General features: G+C 40.5%; 1 protein-coding gene across 1 annotated transcript in view; it reads left to right on the top strand.

Moving 5' to 3' along the window:
• LOC137641366 (uncharacterized) overlaps positions 1–23,181 on the top strand; it is a 413,026-nt gene that overhangs the window by 65,655 nt on the left and 324,190 nt on the right. The window contains 1 exon segment of the mRNA XM_068373852.1: positions 15,300–15,399. Coding sequence (XP_068229953.1) covers positions 15,300–15,399 — 100 coding nt within the window.

Genomic DNA, 23,181 nt, shown 5'->3' with positions numbered 1-23,181 from the left:
ATTTCATCATGCTTGTAATAAAGGTATGCAGTTAATTCTAAAAGTCATCCTTCTCCATCATTAGGCTCAATACTACATAGTGTTCTAGAAGTTTTATTTCAGCTATAACTAAATCGTTGGAACTTCAAAAGTTCAAACTGGCAGAGTATGTGTTTATGAAGTCTCTCTTCATAGTTTATATATGAAAGATCTATTTTAATGTTGTTACTGTTCTTAAATTTTTTTTTACTAATGGTTCATTACTTCACTTGTAGTTTATTCATTTCCTTATTTCCTTGCCTCATGGGGCTACTTTGCCCGGTTGAGCCCATGAGTTTACAGCATCCTGCTTTTCCAACTAAGGATTTAGCTTTAAAAGAAAAACAAATAATAATAATAATAATAATAATAATAATAATAATAATAATAATAATAATAATAATAATAATAATAATAATAATAATAATACATTGGACATTTTGCGAAAGTTAGCACAAATGAAAATGAATGTAGAGGTCACAGCTATTACGAATTGCCCGTTCAAAGTCAATCGATACCTTACCAAGTTAGATATGTGGCCGCAAGTTTTATAACTCAAGAAAAGTTGTAAATATATAGCTTCTCTAATACCATTATTGTAAAGAGTACATCTGTTTGCAGTTTGTAAACAATCATCAGGCCCACGGCTATGTCGTGTTCTGAAATTCCAAATGCTTTAATGACAAGAATAACCAACTTCTAAAATCATCCTTTAAACCATGCATCATCTTGATAACAGTTTCTAAACAAAAACAACAACTGCTATATGCCTTTTTTCAGAGAATTTATTTGCGATTAGTCAAATAGCTTTTAGAAATTATCTGGGACCAAATTTTCTTGGACCAAATTTTGGGGACCACAATTTCTGAGATCGAATTTCCTCGGACCGAATTTTTCTAGCACCCTACTAAACATCCTCATTTGGAGTAAAATTCGAAATGTCCCGCTCAGACACTCGATTGTCGTTTGCTCATTTACGTTATATCTTCTGGAAGTTTATTCATAGTTAACTATCTCAAACTCCGACATGCTTTTCATAAATAGAGCTATCACTTACGTGGAAGACAGTGGCAGCTAGTTTTTACTACTATCCATATTTTTAACTTTTTTCCTTTCATTAATTGCTGAATATATTATTATCATTAATATCACAAGCCAACAATGCTACAAGCACAAGGGACATGATCATGCAAGGAGCATATTGTGGTAGAGAAACAAAAGAATAATCTAATCTATAAAAGGGAAATATAAATAATAAGACAAATCCAGTAAATAACAACGTTAAGTAAATTAATGAAAGATGAACTACGAAGGAGACTTATATCACTCCGCAAAAACAAAAATAAAAATAAAACGCAAAGTTTGACACCTTGAAATACCACGGATTAAACAATATGATCAAGAAGATGTTCCTTCCATTTATTCACAGCAGGAATAAATTTTCTAGAGTACTGTGTAGTATTGAGTCTAAAGAAAGCAAAAACTTAAGAAGGCATCTAATATGAAGACATGCCATGATTTAGCTATTGAATTTCACAACAAACTAGATTCCACTTTGCAAAAGTATGATGAGACTCAACTAGTCTTTGATACCTTCATTGAAAATTCATTCAATAACTCCTTGCGAAGGAAAAGAGTTAGAAAAACAACACCTGCGGAGTTTAAAAGAATTGATAACATTAATATCACAAACATTAGTATGAGACCCTTCTATCCTATCCTAAAACAAAAGATGAATTAAAAGTATACCTCTCAGATAAGATTTTTCTTTTTTGTTTGAACAGAAGATGAAAAGAAATCTGGTAACTAGTTTGAGAAATGAATGGGACAGATTTGAAGCGTACCCATGAGGAGGTAGATACAAAAATAACTCTTCACTACCCTTTTGCTTCACATCATGGTGCTATTCTCCATAATCTTTTTTACTCAACACTGATGATTTTATACTTTTAATCTGGTGATGAGAATTGTTCCCTTCTGATACGATGTTTGTGCCGGATGTTGGACTAAATAGAAGAATGATAGATGTCAGCCATGTGGACTCTTTTAGCCACAGAGAAGGTAATATCATTATTGTGCTTTCCTGCATTGTCTGGCTGTGATATTACTTGGTGTTTGGCTAGGAAAATGAAAGCATCTTTCTGGAAGGCCCGAAGGCAGATGTCTTTGTCTTATTTGGAAAACTTGGATGCACAGATGAATTTACTAAGGATGGTGAACAATTGATCAAGAAGTTTATTTGTCAAGATTTTTGACATCGGTGAACTCTGTTGGCACATGTTTACTAAGAAAGGCACGCAGAATGAAAATATGCCCCAAACAATAGCAACTTTAACAACGTATATTTTAAGAACTACTGGTAATTACAAAGTGTTAGAGTGGATGCGTGCTGATCAACTGCATCCAAAGCTGTCAGACCGATTACATTTTGGATGGGAAAGATGGGGCAAAGTGGCACTCCCTGTGCACCAAATTCAGTTATTCAGCCAGTAAGATGTTCGTGCATTAAGGGACAAGGGGGGGGGGGGTAAGCACTCAAAGGTTGTACTTATTCACTGATATGTACAGAACTGTGAAGTTGTGGTTATGGTGATGGTGATGAAAATTTATATTGAAACAACGAAACTGAAGATGAAACATACATCAGTGAATCTGATGATGAGCTGTGAAACATTGAGTTAATTTCATATAAAGTGTGGGAAATAATTCCATGAAAGCCTCCCCACTCTAATTTTTTAACCTGGGCCTAGAGGAATAGAGGGGCCACACTCTCACACTCAACAAACCTGAGAACCGCTATGATCGTGGTTTGCTAAGCCTACACACATCGTTCTAAGGACTACTGGGAGGCAATACTATAGAACAATACAATAAGGGATTGACATCGATAGCATTACTTGCGTCACAAATATAAAACTCACCTTAGTTATATCTCATTTAGAACTACGATGTCAGTAATTTCATTTTATATATATGATTAACCTCACACAATTAAATCAACGGGACTCATTCTATCGTATGATTACATTATATAATCAACTTTGGCAAGCACTTTCAGTATATATTATTTAACATTTCAAATTCAAAATTATGCTACATGAGGTGTGAGCTAAAAGCAGTACACAATTTTAACCTAAGAATGGCGTTTATTTACACAAACTATCACAGGAATTTTCAGCCAACTGACAAAGAAATAAACTGTAAAGCTACCAATCAGATATTAGAATTAGCAGTTAACAAATGGCATATGAAACCAAGGTTTTAATAAAAAGTCAATGGCAAAACACTGTTGATTCCATTATCAAATGCTCGAGCTAGCCATGCAATCAAAGTAAAAATGATTGAAACAATAACACGAGAATACAATTGAACAACTTTAGTACGTTCAACGAAGTAAAAATAAAAAAAAAAAATGGGAAAAACCGTTAGAGCATAATTCGTAAAATACCGGACATGCCACTTAGAGTAAGTCAGACGACTACAAACATGATATCTTAGTTAAACGAAGTCAGTCTCTGGTTGGGCTTGTTGAATGTAACTAGATTCCGGACTTTGAACTGTTGCCCCTTTAAAAGAGACTGTCCTTGGAACGTCAGGTCTAAAGGTGTGAGATCCACTTGGCCTAAGGTGACCTGCTGACTCTGGGTTATGTATTGAAGTGGCCCATTGAAGCTTCCCGGAACTGGGACCTGAGCAGAGTCAACTGGACAAATGGATCTCTTCTTTTTTTTTTTTTACTTTTCTCATAGGTGCTGAATGGTGCTTATATAATTACAAGGAGTGTTCTTGCAGTTCCAGGGGAAAGTAATTACAAAAATAGTCCTACGATCTAGCATAAAAAATTTGAATACATACAAAAGATTTAAGTGGCATTCATCAGCTGGTATAGGTAACAATCCTAGCTAAACATACTTATAAATAGGTACATAGAAGTAAATAATCACAAGTTACTTAATGAGTTATGCAAATTAACGAGTTACTTAAATACAAATCTATCAGATTAAACATCCAGAATTACATGAACATTCATAAAGAGAATGCAACCCAACCCAGTGTCCTTCTTTTCAAATCATCAGTAATTTGCATAGCTAAAATACACAAATGGGAAGTCAAGAAGCTGAAACAATATTACATAAAGAGGAGTGAGGAGAGGAAAGGTCAGACAATACATGGGAATGATAAACATGTTAGATGAAGTGAATAATAAAGGTTATGGAGAATTATTTTTATTATTGAGTGGGAACATTTTGTACTGGGAATGTCTCCCTACGACATGCAACAACAAAAAACAGGGGAGCACTAACATTAAAGGGCACAACACCCTGACAATAACTTTGGTGATGCAGTTCACAAACCTTCACTCTGATAGAAAAGTGTCCTTTGTTCAGAGACCTGAAAACTCGCCACATAAATTACAGTAATTTATTGATGGCCTGCCTTAGCTTAGTCAAGTCTAAAGCTGTATCACTCTAAGGCTCTATTTTGGCTCTGTCCTAGGGACCCTAGTTAGATGGCGGACGGGAATTTCACATTATGAATGAAGACAATGGCAATGGGTGGGAACAGGGATGTATTGATGTAAAATTAAAAATAAGGATCTTTACCTTCGAAGCACTCAGAATGAATACTGTATACGCTCACTAACTCCCTTACCCTTATGTTATTTAGATGAACTTACTCTTTTCAATATATCAGGTATAAATGTCCTGAACTAAATTTTTCATATTACAAACACAATCAATGAAATAGAGTAGAGATACGATCATCTGTAACCTAATCTAATTACTTTATTATATAAATTTACAATACTAAAATGGACATCTTAACATCAGCAAAATAGAGAAGTAAAGAATTAAAAACACTTAAAGAAATGCAAAAGGGAAATGAAAAATATTCTTGCTCTAGACTCGACATCTTTTGCAATGGTAAATGATTAGAATGAGGTCAGACACATGGTCCTGTGACCCGAGACTTTACTAGTCTCTAAAAGCAAAAATTATACACAAAAGGTTTATAAAGAAAAATCCCACACATTCAGCAAGAATTGTGTAGAACGCTAGCAATATTCAAATAACATAAAATGAAGATCTACTTTAAGAATGGGGAAATTTACTGCGGGCCCAAGTAATTAACTGCACTCACTTCCAAGAACTTATGGCGTAGCCCTTGTCCTGACAATGGCCGTTAAAGCTTGCTTGCACCTTTTGCTGACTAGCCCACCCCTCTGTGTTCCTCATTTCTTGGCTGATCTGGGTCGCTGGCACAGATTCCAAGTTCGTCTACCCTCTCTCTCGCCGTCCACTTCTGGTTGTTGTGGATCAGAAGAAGCACCTTTGCGATGTCTTGGGGTGAGCCAGGCAGGTGAATATGGGGACTGTCTTCTCAGGTCAGCGTCCCACTAGCGAGTAGGGTCGGGATAAGTTCAAAATAGGTTCACCTGGGTCATCTTTCGACAAAGGCCGGCGGGCTAATGCCGATTTTTGAGGACAGGACTTTGACATTCATACCACTTAACAGGGTGACTTAGGACATCTTCAAACTGCATTTGAGTTTTGTCTTTAGTTTTATGGCACCAGGGCAATTCATCCTGGAAATGAGTGTTTTTCAAATTCTATCTCTTCCCTTGATAATTAATATTCAGTCCTTGGATTAGTACTCTATATAGACGTGATGTAGGTCTCCAATTAAATAGAGAGTTTTTTTTTTCAAGGAATTTCTTTGCTAAATATAAATTTTTTCATCATGGTAAAAAAATAAACGTTATAAATCGGGGTGGGGGGAATGTGAAATAAAAATGTGAGAAAAAGGGCAACTCTTGATTGTTTTCTAGTGTCTTTCTAAGTTATATACCAAATTTCAATGCAATATCTTTACAACCAAGGGATATGTTAGAATTTGAAGGTCAATAAGTATAGTTTTGAGATAAGGGTGTTCAAAACTTTTCTTCGTATTTTGCAAAGACAATATTAATAAATCATGATTATTATGAATTATGAATTTCATGTTATTTATCATGATTTAATCATAAATGAAGGTCCTTTGCTTCTTTAGGCTCCTGGTCAAGCGAGACGATCGCTCCTTCATTAACTTCGCTAATATCGCTGATGTTACCCACTTCTGAACTCTTATTACAGCCAATTTTCCTCTTCCTTACGTTAGTGAGATGTTGAATTTGTCTTTTCCTCTTTAGCATGATTAAATTCTTGCCAAAACCAAGAAAAATAGACGTAAAAGTGAGTGTAGTCTCCCTGAGGTTTGTGCTAGCGCTGAAGGCCAAAGGGTGTAATACATCGTCTTGTGACTCAAGAAATCTATACAGATGCCATTGCTCACAATTTTTCTATATTAAAATGTAATAATTATCAAAATTCACGATAATAGAAGAAATACTGCATTTTCTTGTAGGGATCAATGTTTTTTTCTTATTGAGTTACTTTAATAATTACCCTGTAACATTGAAAGTAAGAGGAATTTTGGCAAGAAATTTTGTATATGTATTCTCCATTGCCATACGAAGCACATTGAATTTTTTCAGGATTTTGTGCTTTTCATTGGATAGCCCAATATATTAGCATACCGGTTGGGCCTCTTAAGGAAAAGACCAATATTATGCAGTGACGTCATGAAAACATGGTGTATTTATCAACAAAGTTAATGCAGTTTACCTGTAACTCGGCAGAAGAAAACGTAAAGTGCGAAATGATAAAAACTATCTATTAACCAGTGCGAGAAAAATCTACTGGATGAATAAGTGAAGTCATTTCTTCACATAAACGTTCTTTTAAAGTTAACAAAACGCGGCGAGCGTTAATTGAAATCATTCATGTGAAAGTGATACAAATTTAAATGCGGGAACAAACTAAAATTGCAGGCAATGCTTCACAGAACTGTTAAGATAAGCAAATGTGCAACATTAACTTTAAACGTACGGGACAAGTCTAATAAAAGGATTTAAATTACAATAAACACAATTTTCCCCACCCTAGGAATGAGGGTAGTGCAACCAAAACTTGAGCCAATTTATAGTCAAGTTCAGCAACAAGTCCGGCTAAGAACAAATTCATAATTATGGGGGCGAATCCCAGTTCGGTCTGACATCCAAGGTCTAAATCAAAAAATATTTTCAAAGAAAATTACTAGCATAAAAACCTCGAATTTGTACAGCGAAAAAAAGGAGAAAAGCTACTTTCTTCTTGTCATGAAAGTATAAATAATTTATTGACCCTAGTTCTGGGGAATAATTAAGGTTAACTAGGTGTACGATTACAATACAATTCTGACCGCAGGAGTCATGGATGCGATCTCCAAGGAAATCGTCATAAAGGGTGGCATTGGTAGTACACTTTCAGTATGAGTTGTGGGATGTCAGGAATTTGACATAATGACATGGCAACTGTTGAACGCAAATATTTGAGTTATGCATGGAAGCTAAAGCAAAGTACTGGTGAGCAAAATGATGCTGAAAAACTTGATATAAAGACTTGAAAAGGTGCCATAAACAACTGCTTGAAAATAATAAATATCAACATTCATTGTACCGTAGTCCTCAAACAAAGAGAACTGCTCCCCAAGGCTCTACCAAACGTGGTGGTGCCCCAGGAACAGGTCCAGTTTGCCCTCATACAAGAGAAGATCGACGCGGACATACATAAGACACTGGAAGGCATGGACATCCACCAAGAAAGTACGTCAGAAGTATCCTTTGACACTGAGAAGGACCTACTGCAAGGACGCCCTGAAGACGTGGAACATCCACAAGCGGAGGAAGAAGGATCCGTTTCAGCGACAACCGAAGACCCTCAGTTCGCCGTGACGGCATACCAACCTATGCCGCCAACTTCTTGAATCCCAGCTCCACAACCAGTGGCACATGCCGACAAGACTGAAGCGATCCTCACTTTGATTCAACAGATGATGGAATTATTCCAAAAGGAACAAGAGATGATGAGAAAATCACTCAGGCAGCAGCAGATACTGTTGCAGGACCGGACCCTCAATGGGTTGAATCTCCCTCACCGCTCGGAAACCAAGCCCTGGAGGTATGCGGAGCATATGCTCATGATGAATGGGAAACTATTCGTCTTCGAGAAGTTGGGGACCAAACTGATTGAAGATCTTGAGTTCTGACCTAACTTTTCAGTTTACCCAGAATGTTACGTGAGACTGGGGGATGTACATGCAGGCCGTAAGGAAACGGTACCCAAAGAGGTCATTGTCTTCGAGCATGACATGGCACAAGCCACCCTCCTGAAATCTTGAAAGGAGCCGAGTACACCAACTCCAAAGTCTCAGCACTGAGCAAGAGACATCTCACCTTTCTTGTTCCTTCCTCCATCTCTTTCCCCTTTTCGGAGAAAGCACTAGACTTTGCCGTGAAGGCAGTCGACGAGGGCAAACCCTGCCCAACCCTAGAGGAATGCAAACCATTCTCTCTAGGACTACCTATCTACAAGGAGAAGTGGAAGGATGTCCACCTAACCTTCTCCGTCTCTAAGTTGGATCCAGAGATACCAGGCCAGCAATTCAGTGAGAACCTTCCGAAGTTGCCAGACCATCTTCTGAGGAGGGAACAGGATATGAAGGAGAGACTTGCGGCCTCCCTTTTTCCTCAGAACTGCCTGGTATTGAGTGCAGGTCTACAGAACGCCACAGAAATGTTCATCTTCCTGGCTAAGTCTCACATGGGTACCCTTGTGAAAGACTTATATGCTTTTCTCAGAGCGGAGAAAGCCTGCAGAGAGTTTGTTTTGGCCTCAGCGACCATAGGACACGAACCAAAGAAGCTGATTACCTAGAACATCTGGGGTAAAGACCTTTTCCCACAGGAACTGGTCCAAGAGATCATAGCCAGAACAGCCACGAAGAACAGGAACCTTCTCCAAAAGTGGGGCATGAGCTCAAAGAGGAAATCTTCCTCGGACGGATATCCCCAGCCCAAGAATAAAGAGGCAATGAGACCACGCAGACCTGCACAACTGCCTGCTGTGACTATGATCACGATGCCTCGGACCACTTTCCAGATGGTCTCTCAACAACTGGTAGCCCAGTCGCCAGTGTTTAACCCTAACTTTGAGAGGCAGTTGACTTCCTTTCACTCTAGTCAGAAAGGAAAAGACCCTAAAAGAAGTTCGCCCAGAGGTAACTCCTCTCGGGACCAAAGAGGACGTGGTCACGGAAACAAATCCTTAGGACACCCCATGCAAAGAGGGGCTCCAAGTGGGAGGTAGACTGTATCACTTTCAGGATCGCTGGACCTTTGATCCCTGGGCCCACAGCCTATTAACGAATGGTATCGGGTGGAAATGGAACAGAACTCCACCCCTTTATCCAGAATTCTTCCAACACTCCACCCCTTCGTTAGAAGAATATACCTCAGAACTCTTAAACAAGAAGGTAGTAAGGAAAGCGAAGTCCATCAAATTCGAGGGAAGGCTGTTTGGTGCTCCCAAGAAAGACTCACACGAACTCAGAGTCATTCTAGACTTGTCTCCACTCAACAAGTTCATCGAGAACAACACGTTCCGGATGCTTACTTTGCAACACATAAGGACCCTTCTACCAAAAGGGGCGTACGCAGTCTCAATAGACCCAGCAGATGCTTACTGGCATCTTCTATTGAGTCGCCCTTTCTCCTCCTACCTAGGATTCATGCTACAAAAGAAGTGTGTCTTCAGAGGATATTCACGAAGCCGGCAGACACAATTGTCCAGCAGCTACACTCCAAAGGAGTTCAAGTACTAGCATATCTAGACGATTGGCTGGTATGGGCAGCATCCAAGACTACTTTTCTGCAGGCAGCCAACAGGGTGGTCCAGTTCCTGGAACACCTGGGCTTCAAGATCAATCGCAAGAAGTCTCACCTTCCTAAAGGTCAGAAGTTCCAATGGCTAGGAATCCAATGGGACTTAAAGTCACACCACCTCTCCATTCCATCTAAGAAGAGGAGAGAGATAGAGTTATCTGTCAAGAGACTAATCCATCACAAGAGTATTTCAAGACGCAAACAGGAAATAGTATTGGACTCTCTCCAGTTTGCAGCAGTGACAGACCCGGTGCTAAAATCACGTCTAAAATATGCGTCAGGATTCTGGAGAAGATACGCATCAAACGCTTGAAGAGATCAACCAAGGTTGACCCCGACCCTTTTCCGCACGAAGTTAAGGCCGTGGTCAACAGCCAAGAGCCTGGCACAAATGATTCCCCGGCAACCACCAAAATTATCAGTGGTGATACACACGGACGCCTCCTCGGAAGGATGGGGAGGCTATTCTCATGAGAGAAAAGTGCAAGGGAATTGATTGCATCAGTTCAAAACCTTTCATATTAACGTTTTGGAAGCTCTGTTAGTTTTCCTGACGTTGAAGAAACTATTCCCTCGCAAAACAATCCACACCAGATTGGTCTTGAACAACGAAGTGGTAGTAAAATATCTAAATCGACAAGGCTCGAGATCGCCTCACATCAACCATGTGATATTAGACACCTTCTTCCTGGCAAGGAAGAAAGGATGGCACTTATCAGCAATTCACCTATAAGGGTTCTGCAACGTGACGTCAGACGCTCTATACAGGCGAAAACCCCTAACAGGCAGAATGGTCCCTAGACGCAGACTCATTATCCTTCACATCGGAAAAAGTCCCAGAACTACAGACCGACCTCTTCGCAACGAGCGACAACAAGAAACTACCTCGTTACGTAGCCCCTTATATGTACCCTTAAGCAGAGATGATGGACACCATGTCCCTTGACTGGAACAGGTGGAATTGCATTTACCTGTTTCCACCAACTAATCTCCTGCTAAGAGTCCTCCACAAGATCCTTCAGAGGGACAGCAGCAGTAGTGGCCCTCAATTGCCCCAAAAGCAATTGGTTCCCTCTAGTTCAAGAGCTGAAACTGAAGCTGTATCCTCTATCGGATCCAGCATTATCCCAACTGGTCCAGAAGTCAACTGTCTACGCTTCATCCTCGAGAACCAACAACCTAAATCTCACGATTTTCTCACCATAGCTGAAAATAAAAAGTTTGGAATCTCAAAGGATAAAGTTGACTTCATCGAAGAGTATAAGTCAAGTTCGAATAGGAGATAATATGAATCTTCTTGGAAGAAATCGGTTTCCTTTGTGAAAACAAGGAAACGGACAGATATATCGTTAGAGTTCTGTCTAGCATTCTTCATATTCCTACACGAACAAGGCCTGGCTTCTACTACGATTACCTCGTGTAAGTCGGCCCTGGCGAGACCAATTCTGTACGCCTTTGGAGTGGACCTCTCTAGTGAAATCTTTAATAAGATCACAAAAGCATGCGCTAGACTCAAGCCAGAAACCCTACCAAAGCCCATCACGTGGTCTTTGGACAAAGTCTTGCACTATGCTTCGAACCTAAACAATGAGAATTGTACTCTAAAGGATCTAACACATAAAGTAATTTTTCTGTTTGCCATAGCCTCAGGGGCTAGAGTTAGTGAAATAGTGGCCTTATCTAGAGACGAAGGCCATATTCAGTTCCTAGACACAGGAGAACTGAACCTCTTTCCTGATCCTGCCTTTCTTGCCAAGAATGAGCTACCCACTAAGAGGTGGGGTCCTTGGAGAATCTGCCTACTGAAGGAAGATACCTCTCTGTGCCCAGTAGTGTCTTAAGGTCTATCTTTGAAGAACTTCAGACTTCAAGGGAGGACAGCTCTTCAGAGCCGAAACCTCAGGATCAAACCTCTCTAAAACAACTGAGAGCGAAGCTCATCTACTTTATTCGCAGAGCGGATCCTGACAGTACACCTGCAGGTCACAATCCGAGGAAAGTTGCTTCTTCGTTGAACTTCTTTCAACATATGGGCTTAGAAAGACTCCGCTCATACACTGGGTGATCATCCAGGGTCTTATACAAACACTATGCGAAGCAAGTACATGGAATAAAACATTTTGTGGTGGCGGCGGGTAGTGTTATAAAACCCGTCGTCTAGTGCTGCGTTGAACAGTGAACTGTTTTGGGACTTCATAGTGCATCGGGTGCATGGGTGCACTTACAATCTAGTGCAAATCACAACGATGATTAACGCACCATTCCATACAGGTGCATATCTGACCAATAACATCAGTGTTGAGTGAACGTTTGCGTCAGAGAGTGCTTATGCATTCCCAAAATCTGTACAAGTCAGACAGATTTGGTTTCACATCTCCATTGAGTGGCATTAATCTGATAATGAAATTACAAATTTTTTCCTACAAGAGAAAATATGGACCCTGATCTGTTTTAATGCTGGATCAGATTCACACTCGATTGTAAACTCATTTGATAATCTAGTTGTAAAGTAAAAATACTAAACATATTTGCGTCTTATTACTGCTATCTCAGTTACAGACAAAGTAAACATGCTAGAGTTTTAATTAGGCCCTAGAAGGGCCTAGAATTTGAAATCAGGATACAGATTTCCAAGGTATGTAATCACTGAAGTTTTACCTTTCGTTCCTGCGGAAATTCAAACCTTGAATCCTTATTGTCGATGTTGACACTTTCCCTGCAGGAGGTAGGAAGCACTAAACCAGCTCCAGGCTTAGTGGAAATGACAATCAACTGGAATTTCACATACAGGTCTAGCAGACCAGATAAGGAAATCCATTCAAGGTAGAAGGCACATACACAAACCCACAGCTATAGTAATTTCAAGTTAATTCTCTAGTATGCTCTATTTTTGGGTGAGAGTGTCATGTCGTCCTGATGGACCCACCCCTTTGCTGACCCCTCCCAAAATTTCTCTATCTGCGGCCATTTCTGCTTAACGACAAGAAAAGGAATGGCGTCTTAGTAGTAATAGGGAAGGAAGTGTACCAGGTACCTAGATCAGCACCCCCTTCTTTTGCCACTCTTCCCCCTTACATCAAAGAGTTAAATCTATTCGGGGTGAAGATTGCTATGTGTCGTATCTAAAAATACGTCCCTTGATATTATGCGATATCCCTAATTGGATAATCGTGCCATGATTTAGAATCCTGGAGACCTTCGGTTTATTTCTCTGGGAGTATCACTGTAGCAAATATCTCTTACCTCAAGGAACCTTTCCATCAGGACGACATGACACTCTCACCCAAAAATAGATTTTTCGCTTTGCTCAAAATCCATTATTTCTTCATCTATATGGGATGTTGTTGGTACATACGTTTGAATGATCTTTAGTTAGACACTTGCAATTTAGTTTGATAATTCATCATACAATTCTATCACTAGTGCTACTGTGAGGACAACAAGACGAGCAGAGAGAGACTGACAATTTACTGAACTTGCAATGGTCACTATATTACAGAGTGCGGGCGGAAAAGCAGCCCGGGAGGGAAACATTTTCAACCATCAAAATCATTTGTGTTTCCATTCAAAATAAATTAACAAATATCAAGGCAGTAGCCTAAGGAGATATACAGTAATATACATTAAGATAAAGCTATCAAAGAGCGCAACATCGTGATACAAAATTCTAATGTGTGGAACAAATATCAGAAAAGAGTCCAGGAAGAGGAAACACGGCGGGTAAGACGATGTCCTTACATTACAATATTCTTCTGTTAACTGCAAGATATTTATTAATAAGAAACCCCACTCCATTTTCTTTGTTCCTTTCATGTCCTCTGAAGCAGAATATAAGGCCGCCTTTTAACTACTGTAGCCTATATAAGATTCTCCAGTTCTTTTAATTTCACTCATTCCTAATATATCCCAGTTTCTTTATTTTAGCCCCTCTAGTAGCACAGTAAGGTATTCTCCTAGACAGGGATCCAGACGTTGTATGTTACATGGTTTAGTTTCCAAACGTTGGGTGTGCCAGTCAAAGTAAACAAAAACATCACAAGGGCACTAGGGCTGCAGTGCAGCCAACAGCGCCGATTGTAATAACTAACTTTATTATTATTATTATTATTATTATTATTATTATTATTATTATTATTATTATTATTATTATTACTAGTTAAGCTACATCTCTAGTTGAAAAAGCAGTATGCTATAAGCTCAGGGGCTCCAACAGGATAAATGGCCCAATGAGGAAAGGAAATAAGGAAAGATCAAATATTTCAAGAACAGTAACATTAGAATATATATTTCTTATATAAACTATGAAAACTTTAACAAAACAAGAGGAAGAGAAATAAGATAGAATAGTGTGCCCGGGTGTACCCTCAAGCAAGAGAACTCTAACCCAAGACAATGGGAGACTATGTCACAGAGGCCATGGCACTACCCAAGACTAGAGAACGATGGTTTGATTTTAGGGTGTCCTTCTCCCAGAAGAGCTGCTCACCATAGTTAGAGAGTCTCTTCTACTCATACCAAGAGGAAAGTAGAAACTGAACAATTATGTTACATTAGTTAACCCCTTGAGCGAGGAAGAATTGTTTGGTAATCTCAGTGTTGTCTGGTGTATTAGGATAGAGAAGAATATGTAAAGAATAGGCTAGACTATTCGGTGTATGTAGAGGCAAAAGGAAAATGACCCGTAACCAGAGAAAAGGATCCAATGTAGCATTGTCTGGCCAGTCAAACGACCCCATAACTCTCCCACTTACTTTACTTTGATGGCTGCTTTTCTGGTCCCATACAGCAAGGGAACCCCGCTCTCTACAGGACCTCCACTGTCATTTTACCTTGTTCGTTCAGAGTATTTATCGTTTTATATCACGTATTGTTCATTTACTGTTGAATCGTCACCATCAAAGGACTCATGAAATAAGAAAGTCTTCAGTTTCCTCTTGAAAGCTTTAATGTCTTCAATCATTCGAATGTTTCGTGGGAACTTGTTATATAGTCTCGGGGCGCATATTTAAAGGCTCTGGAGCTTAACGTGACATAAATCTAGGTAGTATCGCAACGGTTGGCTATTATTATGGTATTTTAACCATTTATTGAGATTATTACTGTTATTGTGATATTGTACACTTATTACACAACTATTAGCAGTGAAAAAGCTTAAAAAAGCAGTAATGTAATATGGAGCAAGTTGGTATTGTCACTCTTATCAGTTTTTTAGTAGTTTCGAAAAGCAGATTTATGCGTGGTACTCCATTTCTATTACATTTACTTAAATTTGGTTGATATTATTTTAAACATGAATCCATAGTAAATACGTATATAACCATCGTGCACGGGCCATATTTTTCCATTAAAAGCAAGATTAAATTGATTATGATTTATAGAATGACATTTTCTCAAATCATTCCCAATATCTTTTAGTATTCCTTATGAAACTGTTACCCATACACGCTCAAATTAAGACTTACTTGTATTTCATTCGCAGCTATATTTTGATGGTTTCCGTCAACTGATGAGGATGGATATTGACGGAAATGAAGAGGACCACAGAGGCCCCACAAGAAACATCCAAGATATCTATGCTGGTGAGGAATTTTGTTCCCCTGTGAATCCCCTGTTATTATTACCAACTTCTGTAGTATGTTTTTCTCTTATGAAGAAACCTTGAGTAAAAAATATAGAAACTATGTTTTTTTCAGAGATTTCGCATAACATCTAAAATTACTCAAGCATAGGGTTTTAAAAAATATGCCAAAGGGATATATGTAAATGTCAATATTTCTTTCCCAAAGAACTTCTACTTTGACCTTTCAATTCTTGATAACGACTGACTATTGAACAGAAGGAAATCTGGAACAGTTTTAGAACTCCAGTGAATGTATTTTGCAAAATAATTCTACTTAATCAAAGAATATAAATTTTTGATTTAGTATATCAATTGGGGTGTGTGTAAGATGTGGCTGCCTAACCTTGGGAAGTATTTATTTCGTTCCCAAATCACGATTTTTGTTTCAAAGCCCCAAACTCTTTTAATTGAATACTGCAAATTTGACTTGATTATTATAACATCACTCGAGGCGAAGTAAATAAAATTTTAGATTTATTTGCTTTGGGTGCTTTCATGAACACCTGAAGAGCAAAGATTTTTTGGATTGCCGGCTTTTATGGAATATTATATGGTGAAATTAGCGGCCATTTTTGGTAACTTCGTAGCTCTTTCTACGAAATTGTGGAAGTGTTTTCAAGTTAAATACCTAAGGGTAATAATCGTACTTTATATAAAAAACACTGCAACAATTTATTGAATTTTCTGCTTATCTCAGCTGTACTCGATGGGTATTGAACTCCATAATAAAACTGGCTATCATACACGTCACCGTAAGCGCCTTGGCTTATCTTTTAGCTGCTGAGAACCCAAGATGTATAGATTTAGGTCTTGCTGAGAACAGACAGTAGCCTACATCTCAGAGATATTTTACCGCGGCGTTTTATGTTCGACGTTGTATGTTATACACCCTTGATTAAATGAACCATGCCATGAGGGATTGGGAATTCTTATTACTGAAAAATAGTTGATTCTATGTGTGTAGAACAAAGAATTCCTCATTGATTTTTTGTTAGTAATGTCAGTCTTATCAAAGAGGATAACATAGAAGAAAAGCTGCCATGGGGGATAGGGGTGATCTGTACCAAACAATAACAACAATGACAATATATGTCAATAATACTAATGGTGATAGTTATGATAAGGATAATGATAAAATTATAATGATATAGAGTGATCTGAGTGCGATGACTGTGTAGGCTAATTATGAAGACAATTCTATTTGCATTTATTTTTTTTTTTACCTATTGTAAGATTTGCTGTTCTGCCTTAGTTACCATACAGCAGTATGTTTCAAGTCCTCTTAGCTCAAGCGAATGTTGGGTAAAGATGTCGTTAAAATTTTCACTTGTTTCTTCAGGTTGACAAAAAAAAAAAAAAAAAAAAAAAAAAAAAAAAAAAAAAAAAAAAAAAAATGCAGTAGAAATGCCTTATTTTGGGATGTCTGACGATTATGCTTAGGTATAGTAAAGAAATAGGTGACGATGAAAAATGAGAAATTTTGAAAGACTTGAAATATCACGTTTGGAAAGTATGGAAACTAGATTTGAAATAAGACTCATAATCATGTTGTATAAGCACGTAATAAAGATGGGTGAGGGCAAGGATGGAAGAAAGAGGGCTTCAGTGGAAACTTTGGCATAGAAGATCAAGATAGAGACGGTTGCAGAAAACATATTATGAAGGCAACTAAGCACTTATTTTAGGATTAGCGGTGAGGATGAAAATTTTGTAGTATTTATAAAGGAGAATGGCAACATGAGTTTGCAAAAAGAAACAGGTATCAAGTAGCCTTCTTAAATATGCTGTTAAATGTAGCAACATTACAGTGAACTGCTTGATAGTGAGCGACATCTACGAGGGACAATGCCGATCTCATAAACAATATCCGTATCGAGTTGTACCAGTTAGTTATTACCAGAGTACATTATAGAAACAGGAATAGTGCCATACGAGTTACCATATAGCAGATTGATGGGCACCATTTTGTTTCCGGGTGGCAGGCTACCAGGCAACCAGACTAACCAGTGTCTCCGTGGCAAGTGGCTGGCAAGATGTATTATTATGTCCACAGACTTTCTTTCTGTTTTACATACAATTAGTGACGTGATAGTACATAATGCTGTGCTCATCTGCTTATAAGTGTGTCATTAGACATGAGAAATCATATAAAATCTTTAGATTTCCACGTAATCCTGCATCTCTTTCCATTCTATTAGGAAGACTTTCCTTCAGATCCCCCCCCCCTCTCTCTCTCTCTCTCTCTCTCTCTCTCTCTCTCTCTCTCTCTCTCTCTCTCTCTCTCGATCAAAGCCTGCTATTTCTGTGTGCACCTCTTTCTATTTTACTTTCCTTTTTTATTACGAATTCTTTCCAGCGTTTATAACAAATGGAAACTAAATGTCCCCTCATTTTATTGTCATTATTTTTCCTACGATATCAGAATCGATATCACATGTTCACTAATATATCTTATCTTCACTGATATATCACATTGTATCGGAACATCACACAAGTTCCACAACTATATCTTACTTTCGCTACATATATTACGTACTATATCATATCTTTACAATTTTCATTTTTCACATTTCAGTTATATATCACATTTCAATAACATATCAATAAAATTAATTAATATCTTACTTGCAATACCTATATCACGCTCAAATATATCAATATCAATAATCTTCAATACTATATCATATCTTTACTATCAGTTTTATTCTTTGGTTATCATTATTTACTACTAAATAACATTTTAACAATCTTGATACTACATATAACAATTGTAGGTCACTACAATTCCGTCGAACAAGTCAATGAATTCGACCCTCACTATATATATATATATATATATATATATATATATATATATATATATATATATATATATATATATATATAAGAGGGGGGATGGTGACTGTTCTGCCTGATCAAGACATAGCGGCAGGTGTCCAGCGAGGCATGCCTGATATGCTTTGTCCTGTTCGCGTACGTATTGTGGAAGGGCGTGAATTTTCCTGCCCTTTCCGGTAGCTGGGCGAGGCTGACGTCTTTGGTGTCTGGATTGGAGGGGAAGAACTCGCCAGGGACCATGAGTGTCTCCCCATAGACTTTTTCTGACGAAGTGATGTCGCCGTTTGCTTTCAGGGCCATTCCAAGACCGAGGAGGACCCAGGGAAGTTGCTTGACCCAATGCTTGTCTATGCATCGGGCCATTAAGGCTGCCTTCAGGGACTGGTGGCCTCTTTTGACCATGCTGTTGGCTGCGGGGTTGTAGGCCGTCGCGCTGTGCAGATTAATCCATATCAGGCGGTCGAGGGATGCCCACAGGTCCGAGATGAAAGCGAGACCCCTGTTGGTTGTCATGTCATCCGGGACAGGCGTCCGATAATGCTCGGTCATGGGAATCGCCTCTGGCCACCTCATTGAACGGTCTATGATTGTGAGGAGGTACCTGCCATCACTCGAGGTCGGTAGGGGACCCACAATGTGGATGTGGATGTATCCAAACCATTGTTTAGGTTGAGGGAAACTCCCGACTCCTGACTCGGTGTGATGGCCAACCTTTCTGGTTTGGCAGGTAATGCATGCATGCGCCCACTCGCATGCATCCTTCTTGATCCCTGGCCACACGAACTTGTTGGTCATCAGCTTGGTGGTAGTCCTTGATGAGGGGTGCGAGAGGCCGTGGATGACGTCGAATACCAGCCTTCGTCTTGATGGAGATGAAAGGTCGAGGGCAGCCTGTGGTGGTATCGCAGAGCAGCGTGGGGCCGTTGGGAGGTAACGAGACATCCTTCCATTGAAGGGAGGTGGAGGAGGACCTTCCGTCTGCTATGGCGGAGCTGGCCGTTTGTTCCTGGGCAATGTCCTCGTAGTCCAACCTGATGTAGATGGTGTTGATACTGATTCTTGACAGAGTGTCGGACACCAGATTCTTTCTCCCTGGAATGTAGCTGATAGTTCAGCCGAACTCCTAGATGGCCACCAGATGTCGTTGCTGTCGGGCGGACCATGCGTTCCCTGGGCTTGGTGAAAGCATGGACCAGAGGCTGGTGGTCCATCAGGATTGTGAATGAGGCTCCCTTCAGCAAGTAATTGAAATGTCTGATGGCGTGGTACACTGCCAGAGGCTCGCAGTCTAAAGTGCCATAGCGAGTCTCGGGTGGTTTTAACGTCTTGCTGAAGAAGGTGAGTGGTTGGGGCACATCGCTGATCACCTGCTCCAGGACGGCACTGCACGCAATGTTACTGACATCCGTAGTTAACCTCAGGGGGCCCCGGGTTCCTGGTAGGCCAGGGTTGTGGCCTTGCAGAGGGCAATCTCTGCTTGCGTGAAGGCTTCTTGTTGAGGGGAACCCCACTATAGCTTCCTCGGTTTCCCCTACAGGGCGTTAAAGAAGGGGATCATCATGCCAGCAATGTTGGGTAGGAACCTCCGGTAGTAGTTCGCCATGCCGATGAATTCCTGGAGGGACTTCACAGAGGTCAGCGTCGGGAACTTGTTTATGGAGTGTACCTTTGACATCACAGGGCGCACGCCCTTTTTTGAGAATTCGTGCACCAGGAACTCCACCTTCTCAGCCCCAAAAGTGCATTTGTAGAAGCGTACTATAAGGCCATTCTCCTGCAGTCACTTAAGAACCGTTCTTACGTGACCCAGGTGTTCCTTCCGCATCATGGAGAACACGAGGATGTTTTCGACGACGACAGAGCAGAAGGGAAGGTCCCCCAAAATGCTGGCCATCAGACACTTGGAAAGACGCCCAAGCATTTCCCAGGCTGGATGTCAAGTAAGAGAAGTCGTAGGACCCGAGAGGGGTGATGATGGTCGTCTTTGGGATGATATCGGGATGCACAGGGACTTGAAAATAGTACTGTAAGAGGTCCATCTTGGAGAAAATAGCGGCCCCATGGAGGGCTCCGGTGAGATCCTGCATATTGGTCAGGTATCGTGGCCAGATTGAGGCGTCTATAATCCCCGCAGGGCCTCCAACTCCCGTCAGATTTATTGACCATGTGCAGCAGAGAGGCCCACAGGCTGGATGCCTTATTGCAGATTACCATGCACTCCATCTCCTGGAAGGCGTGCTTGGTGTCTTGAAGCTTTTGTGGAGGGAGGTGTCGGAACCTGCAGTAGGTTGGAGCACCTGTCGTAGAGATATTGCGGAATATCCTATGTTTGGCGGGGACGCCCTCCATTTGGCAGAGCTCGTGTTTGAAACCTCCGGGAATTGCTGCAGCAGGCGGCAGTATACATGGGGCGTGACTGAGCAGACCCTGGGGAGGCTGGGCCCACTGAAGAGATGGTGGGACCGGTAGGTCCCCTGGTCCACTAGTCGTTTGTGACGCATGTCTACCTGCAGTCCGTGGTGAGCGAGGAAGTCGGCGCCCAGGAGGGCCCCCTTGACGTCTACGATCAGGAAAGGCCAGCTGTAGTTCCGGCCCATGATAGATATCTCATGTCCTTGTCCTGTAACAGGTGGTGGGGCTGCCGTTTGCTGCAACCAAAGCGGTTCTGTCATCTGATGGAAGGCAGTGGTTGTCCTTCGGGGCAGAATCATTGACACTCTAGCACTGGTATCCACCAGGAACCTTCTTCCTGAGTTGACATCAAGGATGTAGAAGCCCGTATGATCGGACCTCACCTGCTCCATGGTTACTTGTAAGTGCGGTCCCCCACCTATTTTTTGGGGGCGGGAGTACTTGGATCTTCTGCCGTGGATCACATTGAGCCCTACAGCATCTGGCTCCACTAGGTACTCATCTGTCTCCTCCGTGACGGCGTTGATGGAGGTGGTGGTGGCGTATCTGGCAGCCTGGGCTGCCAGGTGGAGTTTGTGGGCCTTTGCAACCAATGATGACATTTGCAGGTCCTCGGCGCCCTCCAGGTGGCCGCGGATGCTTCGGAGAAGGCGCTGGAGGAAGATCTCCCTTGGTAGGCTTATCTCCCTGGGCTCTCAGTTGGTGTCGAGCTTGTTCAGCTGGAGGAGGCCCAACAGTTTGTCCCAGGTTGCTGAGGGGCGGATGTCACTGAGGGGCATTGTCATTAGGTCGAGGGCGTGCTGGGCCCTCAGGGGTCTGGGAGAACATAGACCTACGTCAGTTTATCTTTAAGGTTGCCGTACCTTATGGGTCCCGGCCTCTGTTTCAGCCGGGAGGAGATTCTTTTGAACATGTCCGGCATCAGCATTACCATCACCGTGTCTGATTTTTTCAAATAGTCTGTGATGTTTGCCAATCTGAAGTCGGACTTGGCATGCTGAAACCATACCGGCGCTGCATCCAGTGTGAATGAAGGCAGCTGTAACTTCTGTCCCATCGAAATTTGTGTGGCCGTTTGTCTTGTTTGCGTGGGTACTGCGCTGTGCCCTTCGATTGCGAGGGACGAGGTACTATCGACTTTTGAATCTCTCATCTGATCTCACACTCTAAAGCTTGGTAGTGAGCCGTATTTAGTTCGCTAACGGAGTAGAAATTCCAAGCAACCATGTAGTCACTAATTGCCGTGGCAAAAACGCCAGAACGCAAAATGATTTTCTCCGTAATAAGCCTGTTAGTGGCGTTGGAGTATGTGGAGTTGCAAGCCCAAACGATTTGTCAAAATCGCCATCGTAAGTGCCGTTCTACATCTGTTACGGGAAAACTCGGGGGTCACCAGTTGTAAGGTATAAGAGACACCCCATAGTTGAGTGATACTTTATTTCTGAGACGGGTCGAATACATTGACCTGTGCGGACGGAATTGTAGTGACCTGGGTAGGTGACTGTCCGACCGCGAACAGGTGAGAAATGCATTTGTGTTTTCTCACATTGATTTTATAGTTAATATAAAAGCCCACGCTTGACATATAACAATGAGTCTTACATAAAAATGAAGGGCAGGTGAGTCTGCACCTAAATGCATAAACAATACTTACAGGGTATTTACACAGAATATGTACAAGGTAAAAAGAGTGCTACAAGCGTAGAAAGACGTTTTCCTTACAATACACACACACACACACACACAAACACACACACAGACACACAAACACACACAGACACACACACAAACACACACACACAGACACACACACACACACACACACACACACACACACACATATATATATATATATATATATATATATATATATATATATATATATATATATATATATATATATTTATTTATATATATGAACTAGCATATCTTATAACAAAACATATATTCATGGTGAATACCACAGTACCTGTACTACTACATAATTCTACTACTGTGTACAGCAACTGTAAAACCTTCTAGTACTCAAGATGCTACTGCTTTGTTGAAATTAGCAAAATGCATAATCCAACCTGACATGATCCTCGCTAGATTTATCAGGGAGGCCTAACTAAGCTGGAGATTTCCTACATTTAGAGAGGCTATGGTGAAAAAGAGGTTGGAATTCCGTACCCCCTTATTTTCGTTTTTCATTAACTCGTTTATTTTCGAATTGATATTTTTCAAAGTGCTTCTGCGAAACTAAGAATTATTGTTTGAAACCAATACTATGATAAAAAATGTCATACTGGACCCCTAATATTTTGTTAAGATACTTGAGACGATATTGTAGTGGGCCTAATTTTGGTTCCAATAGCATAAGGGATAGAAAAGAATATACAGTGTTGAAGCAAGGCTATAATTACATGCAGAGTAATGGTAATAAATGGAGTATGCAGATGCGGAAAACACGAAGAAAAACACAAATTTGTGTTCAATAAATGGAAAATCA

Source organism: Palaemon carinicauda, chromosome 5 (assembly GCF_036898095.1).
Source record: "Palaemon carinicauda isolate YSFRI2023 chromosome 5, ASM3689809v2, whole genome shotgun sequence".
NCBI classification, from domain to species: domain Eukaryota; kingdom Metazoa; phylum Arthropoda; class Malacostraca; order Decapoda; family Palaemonidae; genus Palaemon; species Palaemon carinicauda.
This window is presented reverse-complemented; position numbering and strand designations above follow the sequence as displayed.